The 11,616-nt window shown below is 40.7% G+C and overlaps 1 protein-coding gene across 1 annotated transcript in view; it reads right to left on the bottom strand.

The window, feature by feature from the left end:
* The window catches only part of CHAT (choline O-acetyltransferase), a 53,328-nt gene that overhangs the window by 4,433 nt on the left and 37,279 nt on the right, over positions 1-11,616 (bottom strand). The window contains exons 12-14 of the mRNA XM_007067235.3: positions 10,398-10,539; positions 5,986-6,048; positions 2,045-2,182 (exon numbers count right to left, since the gene is read on the bottom strand). Coding sequence (XP_007067297.2) covers positions 2,045-2,182; positions 5,986-6,048; positions 10,398-10,539 — 343 coding nt within the window. The remainder of the gene's footprint in view (positions 1-2,044; positions 2,183-5,985; positions 6,049-10,397; positions 10,540-11,616) is intronic.

The following is an 11,616-nucleotide window of genomic DNA, read 5'->3' as shown; positions in this document are numbered from 1 at the left end:
TGTATGGCTCTAAACACTGATCTGAGTGTCCAAATGCAGATTTTGGATGTTCTGTTCAGTTGCTATATTTGAAAACTGGGCTCATTGTCTGAGACTGAAATGCATATATTTCACTTATTCTATCATTTTAAATAGACCTTTGCATATTGATTTCTACAGAATAACTATCAATAATTTCTACAGAATGCATATAAACAATTATACTGCCTAAAATTTCCCTAAGATTTCACTCCGCTTATCTCAAGGTTAATTTAAACTTGTAATGCGCAAAGTTTAATTAGTTATAGAATGTAATACTTTTTCAGCTCTTTAACATTTATAATCCGGAAGCCGGGAAAAAACAGTATGTTTTAATTCATTCAGCTATTAGTTGAAACAATTTTTCTGTTACAATTCGAATTTAATTGTGACATAATGCTGGATAAAACACTTCCTACTGAAGGAAATTTAAGATTTGTTAGAAATCTATATGTTTCAGACTTTGTATACATGAGCCTTCAAAAGTGACATTTGGCTTTTTAATGGCATAGAACAAGCCATTAGTCCTGCTAATAGAGTCACAGAATTGTCGGATAAATTTGCTGTGCAACAGCCGAAGGCCATAAAGCTAATCAGAAGCACTTTTTTGCTCATGGATGGCTTCTTGGAGAATTTATGTAGTGGTATTCTGGCTACAATCCTCATGTCTGAAAGCCCACAAACATTATGACAAGATCAAATTACTTATTAAGGTTTTTATGCTTCAGCACCATATTATCAGTCCGTTTTATTGCACACTCCCAGTCCTGTATAGTTGAGGTAGAGTTTCAGTAACTGAATTACTATGTAGATGTCTTTTTTCACTAAACCTGCTACTGTATGTAGAGAAACATTTAATTTGTAAGTTTTGATGACCCCAGTATTATCGTTCAAAATGTTGAATCTAGGAAATATTGGTGTGGCTAATCATCTTGTTACCAGCATATACTATCTGTAAATGTAAAAGCTCATTTGCACATCAGGAATTGCAACTCTGACAATTTTTGTGAATATCTGAAGGACGACTAAGCCTGTAGTTACGATATTTACACTCTACATGCCCTAATCTGTTCATGTTGTTATTCCCTGTATGTGTTGGACAGGCAGAGCCAGTGATGGTCTTAGGCCTGTGCCAACTATGAGGTTTGCCTTTGGGGCTCCACACATATCCAATCCACCAGTCACAGGATCCGAATAGCACACCTTCATTTCTAGTTGTTGTGTTGCACAGTTTTCATCTCATCTTCTGGTTAAAGCTCTTGAATGTGTTTCCCTGCTGCTGCCTTCCTCCTAATTTACTGTTCAGTGGAATTTCCCATCTGGTCTATTCCAGAGACTGTAGGCGAAAGCCTTGCAACCAGGTATGCGGGCAGTGTGTCACAGTCATGTAACAGCCAGTCAGTATTGTTTTAAGTGTGAAAAGGTGGGGATATTCACAGGTGAGGAAAGGCTGCGCAAGGCCTTGTAGCTTTTAGTAACATGCATAGATCCTTGCAAAACCTAGGCTAGGACTAGCCTGAAATTTCAGACACAGCTGCTTTTAGAAAGAGAAATATTTGTTCATGCTTCTTGGCCCTCTCTAGCCACAATGGCAGGACGTCTGGCTTGGTGGCTGTGCTGTCTTTGGAAAACAGAATTACTACAGGAGTTGGTGCTTCAAAAAGGGCAAGGGAAGAAGGGAGACCTAAAGTGGAAGGGAAGGAAGCACAAGGCTCTCATACAAGTTTTGTTGGGTTTTTTTGTGTTCAAGACTAGGCGTCACAAAGTTTGTCTGTCAGTTGGGGTACAGCTTTGGGATAGAAAAGGGAAGTTATGGCTTCAGCCAATTTTTGTTATGTGCATTTTGACTATAGAAAAATACTGTGGAATGAAAAATCAGGAATTTTGCATGGCTGTTAGTGTTACTGTCACAATATTTCAAAGCCACCATTCTCATTGTGAACTATAGACTCAGCTGATTAGGAATGAATTAGTTCTGTAACAGGGAATCTTGCTACAACAAGACCCATGAATTTGAAACACTCACCTGGCTGGTTGAGAGGATAAATCGACTGCTTGTCAAATATGTTTCCTCTGTAAATATCTCTGGCAGTTCCTTGAAGTGCTCCCGTGCTGTCTCTCTGAGCCCTAGCAAGTGATTGTCTATTGCCATTCCAGTAATGGCCTATCAAAATATAATTGAAAACAGACGGTTTTACTGACAGCATGCAGAACTACAGAACTCCCAGCCGCTGCTGTCATTTCCCTTGGTTAGACTTGGGGGACTTTGTGTGGAATAATGCCCTAAATGTATTTTAAAATTACTCAGCGTATATTCATTGTGGATAATCAATAATAAAAGTTCATATGGTACTTTTAAGTGCTATGTACGAGCCTGATCCTGAGAAGTGTTGAGCACCCACAACTCCTACTGAGGTCATCTGGGGTTATGGGTGCTCATTATCTCTGAAAATCAGGTCCTGTAAGTATTATGGGCGGGATTTTTAAAAGAGACGAAGGAAGTTAGATATCCAATTTCCAATGAAACTCCTTTAGGCACTTGTGAAAATCTTACTTCACAGTACATGTACTGGTTTCAAGGAAATTTTCTTAGGAAGCTCCAAAACCTCTCCAAACGGCAGCAGATTATTCTCAGAAATTTCACTGCTTGTGGATCTGGGTCTGGGCTGATAAGGGGCTTAGGGTCCAATAGAATTTATATCCACAGAGTTATCTAGGGTTCCCAGTCACTGGAGAAGAATGGGGCCAGGCGGTGGGGATGCTCTCTGCTCCTTAGTGTCTGAAGCTACAACTGACTTAACTTCCAAAGTCCGATCCTGCCATGCATTGGCCTGGGATGAATTCTCTTAGGGCCAGCTGTCCTCTGATTGCTCTAAAGTCCTTATCTAGAATGTGGAAGAGAGAACCCTAAGATACCATAACCACTTGTTCCAATCTTCCTGTGCTTTAGGAGACTATAATTGAATTAACTGAGAAATTAAAATTATTTAAAAAAGTCTTGGCCACAGCAGCCTAGGTTTTGGCTGGTCTGAAGTGGGTGGAAAGTCACTCCAGATTAAAAGACACATTTAAATCTAATTTTTCCTTCAGTTTATTCACCACAACTGCCAGCCATGGATGCTGTCAAAAACCCTTTTGATACGTATTCAAGTTCTTGGTGAATGTGTAGACTTTATCTGGGACAGAAAGATATAGTTCCTCACTGATGAAATCATTTGGGAAGGACAGATCATTTAGACGTAGAACAAGAAAGTTCAAATGGCAATTAAAGTAGAACTGATAGCTAAAGGGGCACAGAACCTTCAAGGACAGGGAAGACAAGAATGCTCTAAAAGGGAAGGAGAAGAGTAAGAAGGCAGCAATTTGTTTTTTCTCTCAAGGAAAGAATTGTCCCAATGTCTAAGATGAATGATGCAAGGGGAAGGGAGTAAATAACCTTGTCTGGCTCATGAAGGAGAACACACCCTTTGGTCAGTGGTCTGTACGCCTGTCAGCACACATGGTTCAGAAACACTGGAGAAAGGATTGTGCAACGTAACAGTGGTTACCTTGGTTTTTCCTATCGAGGGAAATTGACTTGATGATCAAAGGACATATTTTGCTATCATACAAGATTTATAAGGCTCTTAGCAATGACATTTTTGCAACATAGATCGATGCCATGTCTGAAGAGAGACCGAGACAGGCTAACGAAATAAACTGTGAGTCAACACATAGGAAAAAATTGTGCTAAATTGAATTTTAGGGCTCCAAGTTTAAGATAGCAATGTTGCTGGTAAGCCCTAACAAGGGAAAATAAAATCACCCTAAACTGCTGTTTGTGTTATGAGGTGGATGTTTTATTTTCTTCATGGCTGATATATTTCAGTCTGTAACATATACAGTTTAGTCAGATTGTGTAAACCTTCACTTGAATTTTCCCATAGTTTTAAGGCACTCCAGTTAAATTATGTTTTTATGAGAATGAGGGAATGCCCAATGATCAAAAGTGGGTGGAGTACTTTTACATCTAAAATTGAATTTCATTGTCTCTTCAAGTGCATGCTAATATTAACCTGTCCTCAAAAAAAGTGGGGGGGGGGGGGAGGAGGAGCTAATGAAATATTAAGGTTGAGATTTTAAATTCCTTATAAATTAGGAAAGCCAGAATTAAAGTTCCCAAAGCAATTTTAGCTCTGCCCCATGAGTTACACAAAGGTCTAATGTTTGTAACATTGCATTAGACTGAAAATGAACTACTGCATATTTTTGGCAATTTTAGGGAAAGGAGGCACTCTTAGTTGTGTTAAGGGAGTGCCCAGGATCTCACTGAGATTGGGGCCCTTTTGTGCTAGGGACTGTACATACAGTGAAAATCAGTCCCTGTCCTGAGGAGCTTAAAATCTACATAAACAAAGACAGACTCAGAATGTGAGAAAAGAAGTGTTAATATGCCCTTTTTAGAGATGTAGAACTAAGGATCAGGAAAAAAAATCTGTGGCAGAACCAGGATCTGATCCTCCAATGTCCTAGTGCAGTGCTTTCACCACAAACCGTCGTTCCTCATCCCTTTCTTCATTCCACAGTCTGAAGAATGACTCCTTGGACATGTCTTCCCCCTCTCACTCTGCACGTGCTTTGGGATAAGGACTAGTGGAGGATGCTTTCTTGTCTATTACTACTATTTAAGCAGTAATCAGCAATGATTATGCCCAGCAGCTTACAGTGAATTTGTTAGGCATTGGACTGAGGCAAAAGTAAAGGTGGTAAATTTTACAACAAAACTGGTTATTAACAATTATTAGCATCATGAGTGACTTGAGTAAGTTATTAGTATTGTAAGTCAGCACTTTGTCTTGACGCAGCAGGTTGTGAAGTGTTACCAAGACTGAGCTGCTTTACTTTTAATCAACAGAAAATGGGTCGTTTTACTAGTAAAGTGATTTCTTCACTGGGGTATCCCCTTGTTTTATTGTAGAGCATGTTCAATAGTCTTTTAAAGGGAGTATTGTACAATTATTCATTTGCTATTAATAACCATGCAAGTTCTAAGTCAATGTTTGGAATCTAAGGACCAAATTCTCAGCTGGAGTGTATGAATGCAGCTACATTGATGTCACTAGAGCTATGCTCGTTTACCTCAGTGGAGGACTGGGCTCTAAAGGCATAGCTGCTTCCCCGGAAGGGTAATATAAAAATACATCACTAGCCAGCTTTAGAAAAGTAACCCCCGGTATAGTAGAGACCTTCTTGAACAAAAGCCTTGGATCTAAATCCCTGTAAACTCTGGGAGAGATGTGCATGCTTGCTTCTATTCCCTATGAGAATGGAGTTTTTGGACACTAGAATAAATACTGTGCTGAATAAAGGAAATATAGGTGGGTGTCTCATTGAGCTCCTGCATCTGCCTGCCTGTCTGTATCTACTTATTGCGTCTTTTTGTATACTTATATTGTAAGCTCCTTGGGTCACAGAATGTCTTTTTGTTCTGTGTGCATACACTGCCTAGCACAATAGGGTCCAGGACTGGGGCTCTTAGATGCTACTGCAATACAAATAATTAATAATAATGTTAATAATTAATAACTGTCACACAAATGCCCAGTGTCCATGTAGAGACATCAACTACACAAGGCCATCTTCTGTGACAACTATATAAGAACTATCATATCTAGAAAGGTTGTGCCCAAGAGTGTTATGTCCAAAGATTATCATGTAAGCTAACGAGCACTGTCTCATGCAGATGTTTAACCTTGCAATATCAGCTTCTGGGAAGCGTTTCTTGAAGTGAGATCATAGAAGATGGAGCCATATGGCTGTTTGGATGGTAGGTCTGATAGTCAACAAGATAGTGTGAGGCACTGGGGTCCTCCGTATTCAGAGGCACCTAAAGTTTTTGAAATTCATGTACTTAGTGATTATGTCTTCATGTTTTTGTAAACATAAAACTGGCTGGTTTTCATCCAGGCAGAACAACAGTTTACTCACCAAAATAGTATAATTAGTCTGTGCCGTGATTGCATCTTTAAATCGTTGCATCTTCTCAGATTCCTGTTGTGGAATAGAAACATAACTATTACTGAAAATCTCTCCAGGAAGTAACTTCTACTGGCAACGAGCCAACAACCAATAGTACACCCAAATGCCCCCGGTTACCCCAAAATACCTACTTTGTTGTGGGCATTCTGAATGAATGGAAGGCCATTATGGTTCAAAGTTATGCTCACTATTATTGCCTTATTTTTTGAGGGTCAAATAGGTCATAGGACCTAATCTAAAGCCAATGGAAGTCATGGAGAGACTTTCAATTGACTTAATAGAGTTCGTATAAGGTCCATAGTCAACATAATGCCTAATATATTTTTTAATCATACTCTTATCTGATTGGCAGCAGGTATCAATAAATTAAAAGCAGAATGAACTGTGCCATTACATGTATTGTATTAGTGAACAGAACCAGTTTACTGAAACTAAAACATGATCAGTAGAGATGAGATGAACTGGTGAAGAAAATTCTCAGTCAATGTAGGTCACTGTGGGCAGTCAGTAAAGTTTGCAACAGATGAAGTATGACTTATTAAATTTTAAAATTTAAAAGGTACAATAATTGCATAGTTTAATCCTTGCCTTGCAAAACCATCATAGAAATTTACCAGACCAGGCACTAAATCTGTTGAGCGTCCTTTATCATGATGACAGAGACAGTGATGTTAATGAAAAAAAGTATTGATATTTTACCAGCTGGTCAAGAAAATCACTCCCCTGAGTGAATGGGCAACTAGAATTTTCCAGGGCTGCTTTAACCTTTGCAGTTACTACACATCTCTGGTTACAGAACTGTAAATTTTGGCTCCTGCCAAGTAACAGACTTTAGGACATGGGATCAATTTTAGGCATAGCTGCTAGTGTATATCAAGTGAGATGTTCCAGATTAGGGAGATCGTGAAACAGGCAAAAGTTACTGCCTTCTTTTGTGTAATTCTAAATGAACAGGGAAGCTTCAGCTTGCATCAACAATGAATGATCTTTTGAATAAAGAATTCATTTTAGAAGCAATCCAAGGGCATCATCAGAGACCTTCACAGCACAGAATCTGATATCTCTCCATGAGACTAGAGCCAGGTCCCAGGTCCTTTAGATAGATTACATTAGAAAATGCAGTCTTTAAATCTGATTTACAGTTTCTCAAGCACTCTCTGCAATGTCAGAGGTTCCTTCCTGTAAAGATGGTGTCTAGTGTATGATATATATCTCCTGTGTTAGATAATCAATCTGACTCAGACTCAATCTTTGGTGATTGTTCAAACTGTCATTTGAAAATCACTTTCTTTGGTATCAGAAGCAAAATATTTTCTGATTTGATTTGGACTAATGGCTACTAGCAAAAAATACTTCAGAGAGTTCAAGGCTCCTTAAATCAAAAGACAGGTCTTTTAGTCCAACAAAAAAAACCAACCCCGTTTCACTTCCATTGGTGGAGTGTAGGTCAGCTAAGGGAATCCTGTTTCTCATTCTTTTTTTAACTATAGTATATATGGATCTAAGACTGGAAAAGAATGGTCATATATGAACAAATGTTTGTGTTCCAAAAAATTATGGGTGAAATATCCACAGAGTAATTCAGATGCCTGCACCTTTCCAAAGGGATATTCTAACAAAATATGCATACTTTATAATCACCAGGAAAACCATAATTCCATTGGGCAGAACTGTATGATGTTTACAGGATTCTTTAGATGGAATAATGACATCATTCTCCTCCATATTTATTATTGCCAAGGGGTGAGATAAACATTTGGAAGGTTGGAGCACACAAAATGAGGCACGGGCTGGCAGAGGTGGTTCTAGAGAAATGAGGACTATGCGGTCACCTGTGACATTCCCTTGCTCACTCACATGATTCAACACATTTAGGATATCACTGGTGGGTACACTGTCTCAGAGTTGAGGCAGTAACGTAGTGGGAGATGATGAAGCTTTGCAAGTGCTGGAGAAGCCAGATAGTTGAATATGAGTGGACAAAGGAAGGGATAAGAGCCACCAGCAATGGTTCAAAGGGGCAAGAGAAATCAGATAAAAAATTTGGCAGGAAAACGTGGGGGTGGGAACTGACTGGGGAATCTGTCTTCTGCTAGAGGTTCTGAAAGTATGAGAGCATGCACTGGTGTGGCACCCAGGCACTGCGTGCTGTCCAGGGGCAGGGACTGATGCATGGAGAAGGGACTGTTCTGGGGAAGTACCTCAGGGCTTGCCCACTCTGGACAAACTTCATCTTCCCAGGCAAGCTGCATTGTTGACAGTAGCACTGTATCACCAGAGAGGTTACCGGCAGGCAGAAGCCATTTTCAGCATGATAGTGAATCCTATGTAGGATGGGTTGGCCAGACTGGAGGAGCTCTGGCCAAAGTATAGTGATTACCATTAAAAAGTCATGTCCTGTTCAGGAACCACCTCAGCCTTCATGTTGTCAGTGGATTTTTAACATGGAGTTTCTGAGAGCCCTGTTCAGAACAAGATGGGTTTTGAACTGGACAGCATACAGCGGTGGAAGATGTGGTGGTGGAATGGAAACTGTCACCTCCTTATACAGTTCTCCAGCAACCTCTGGAATTTTGTACACAGGTCTGTACTACACTTACACTTACAGATGTACAGTGCTGTGAGTTAAACCCACCTTCATACAGCTGAGTAGGGAAAACGCTGCAGTCTGTCCACACTGACAGCTGCCAGCGCACTGTTGTGGCCACATTTGCGGCTGCATTGAGAGCGGTGCATTATGGGCAGCTATCCCAGCATTCAAGTGGCTGCAACCTACTTTTCAAATGGGGGGTGGGTGTGGAGTGTGACAGGGAGCGTGGGGGGGGGGAGAGAGAGTGGGTTTTTGGGGTGCTGAGAGTGTGTCAGTGTGCTGTCTTGTAAGTACAGACCCCACTCCCTCCCCCGCCTCTCTCTCACTCACTGAAAGCAAAGGGCAGCTGTTTCTTTTTTCTCATAGACAAGATAAGCAGCCGCTCACCGAACCGGACCCCAGTCCCCCCTTCACTCCCCCCGCGCCGTCTCTGTCTTCAAGCAAACATTAGCTGTCGGCACTCCCAACGGAGCCCCCCTGCCTACCTCTCACTCATTCAAAGCAAACAGTAGCTGTGTTTGGTTTTTTGATAAGCAGCCCCCGAAAGGGAGCTTTGAAACGGCACTTCCGCGTCCGTCCGGAGTTCACAACAAAACAAGAGAGGACGCTTCAGTTAAAAGGATTATGGGGAGTTTCCGGAGGTCAATCAGTGCATAATAACATTACTCCTCGTTTACGCTGGAGCGTCTCAGCCAATGCGCAACAGCTGTTAATCCTCTCGGGGAGGTGGAGTACCAGGAGCGCTCCAGCCAGGGAGTCAGAGCGCTCTACGTGCCTTGCCAGTGTGGACGGGGAGTGAGGTAGAGCGCTCTGGGAGGCTTTATTGCGGTATAACATGCAAGTGTAGCCAAAGCCTAAGATTTCTTAAATCACCACACCTCATTGCATTGCAATGTTTCTGTTAAAGTTCTGATACTTGGAAGCAGCTACCCTGACTACCCCCTGCTAGAAGTGGCTCTGTACAAATATGTCCAAATTCTGGCAGGGTGACACATACAGGCACCCACCAGAAAATCTGTGCACAACAGAGGTGGAATACTCCCCTACAAAACCTGCAGAGATGTACAGAGGGGCTTTCCTGCAGACTGCAAAGGGGAGAGCCTAGGACAAAAATTAGGGTAAGCCTGTTTGTGCATGTGCACTCCCTGACCTGGCAATTGCATTTCGCCACACACCCTCCCACCAGTGCAAATTATTCATATTCCTGGTAGGCTGATGGAGTGTGTGCAGGAGGAATCTGCACATGGGGCAGCTGAATAGTGCAGTTCCAGAAAGTGTCTGTCAGTGCATTATGGAAAACTGTTTCCTAAGCTTGACCAAGATTTAAACATCTAATCTCAGAAGTTTTAGCCTGACTGGGCATATTAGATAAACACTATCTATGTTTGGCAGAAGCGTGGCTATAGAAACAAACAAACCAACTAACATCTAGTGTGCAGTATATGACCCTGAACTTTCAAGTTCAGTGTGAAATTCTCCAAAGAGCAGAATTTGGCTCTGTGGGTGTAAATTACAAAAGATTCTGTTAAGTAAGTTTAGACACAGATTCTGTTTCTCATGGTGTAATTATCTGTATCATGATTTTGAGTGGTCAAATAATAAAATGAATATTCATATTTAGCATGAAGCTCTGGTTCTCACAGAAATGAGTTCCTACCTCACTAAAGTCTATGAGGCATTTTTGTCACCCTATCTATAGATAGTAGATTGAGAAGCATGATTTTTTTTTTGTTCTGTTTTAAATAAAAGCAAAAGAGAGGGCTTAACGCACCGGTAGAGATGACTTGTCATCAATCATTGCTTTTACAAAAGCTAAAACTTCTGGGGTTGCAGACCTAATATTGTCGACTCTTCCCTCTTCAAATCGGCGTATGGAAGCACTTTCATAGGTAGGAACAAGTCTCCTGTGGCATCTGAGAGAATGAAATAGGAAAATCAGAGAGTAATTGTTTTAGGGAATCATAACGGCAAAAAGAAAAATAGGCTCAGTAGATTTTATTTTTATACGGTTGATTTTATTTTTGTGTAGTATTTCATTTTAATGTTAATAGAATTATATAAGAAATTGCCAAAAGATGGATACTATGGCCCTTTCAATACAAAGAGCTGTGTACAGTTGAATATATTTTATTTATGGAGCGCTAGGAAAATATTATTTGGTATGTAAAAACAAGGCTAATAAAACTAGAATTTACTGAAAGATCCCAAGGACTGTTTTATTAGTGCCACACGATAAAATAATTGTGTGATCAATCATTTACGTACAAGACTGGAACATGTTTTATTTAAAACAAGAAAAAAATGCATTGCATGTTTTCTGTGTGTGTGCATGTCACAGAAAATTAGAAGAGGAAATGTATGCCATTTCAGATTTAGAGCCAAAGGTGAAAACCCAGGTTACAAGCAGAACTGTACATGGAAATTAGCACATTACCATCCGTTTACAGTCCTTTGTCCCCTGCTTTTGCAACCAGTGGACTTATTGGTATCCCCACTGAAAATAACTTACAAATTACTTTGGCTTGTCTACACTACAGTTGAATCAGGGGACCTGTTATAGCTCAGTTGTCCCCCAGTCTATGCAGCAGAGTTGAAATCTGTATTATAGTTGGGACCTACCATGCTCTCATAACCAGGCTATGGACAGTCCTTTGTTGGCATTATTGGATTTCAGCTAACAAAGTGGGTGAAACAAGCTTGGCATCTGGTCACGTGAAAGACCATTTTAGATTTTAATTTGATAAGTTTAGGGATTGTTGGTGTAATGGGTCTACTGTAAGAAACCCCACAAGTGGTCACTACCCTGGGACATTCATTGTCCTGACAGTCCATAAGAGAGCCTGTGACAATGGAAATGCCATGGAGATTAGTATAGTAAAAAGAGCAAGCAAGGTCAAACCCTGGGGTGCCCATTTTGCCTGGGGCAAGCCCAACAACAGCTTATGTCAGCTATCCAGGGGGAAATAAACAGTAACTACTACCCTGCAGTG

Source organism: Chelonia mydas, chromosome 7 (assembly GCF_015237465.2).
Source record: "Chelonia mydas isolate rCheMyd1 chromosome 7, rCheMyd1.pri.v2, whole genome shotgun sequence".
Classification (NCBI taxonomy): domain Eukaryota; kingdom Metazoa; phylum Chordata; order Testudines; family Cheloniidae; genus Chelonia; species Chelonia mydas.
The sequence above is the reverse complement of the archived record's forward strand: the minus strand, read 5'-3'. Positions and strand labels throughout refer to the sequence as shown.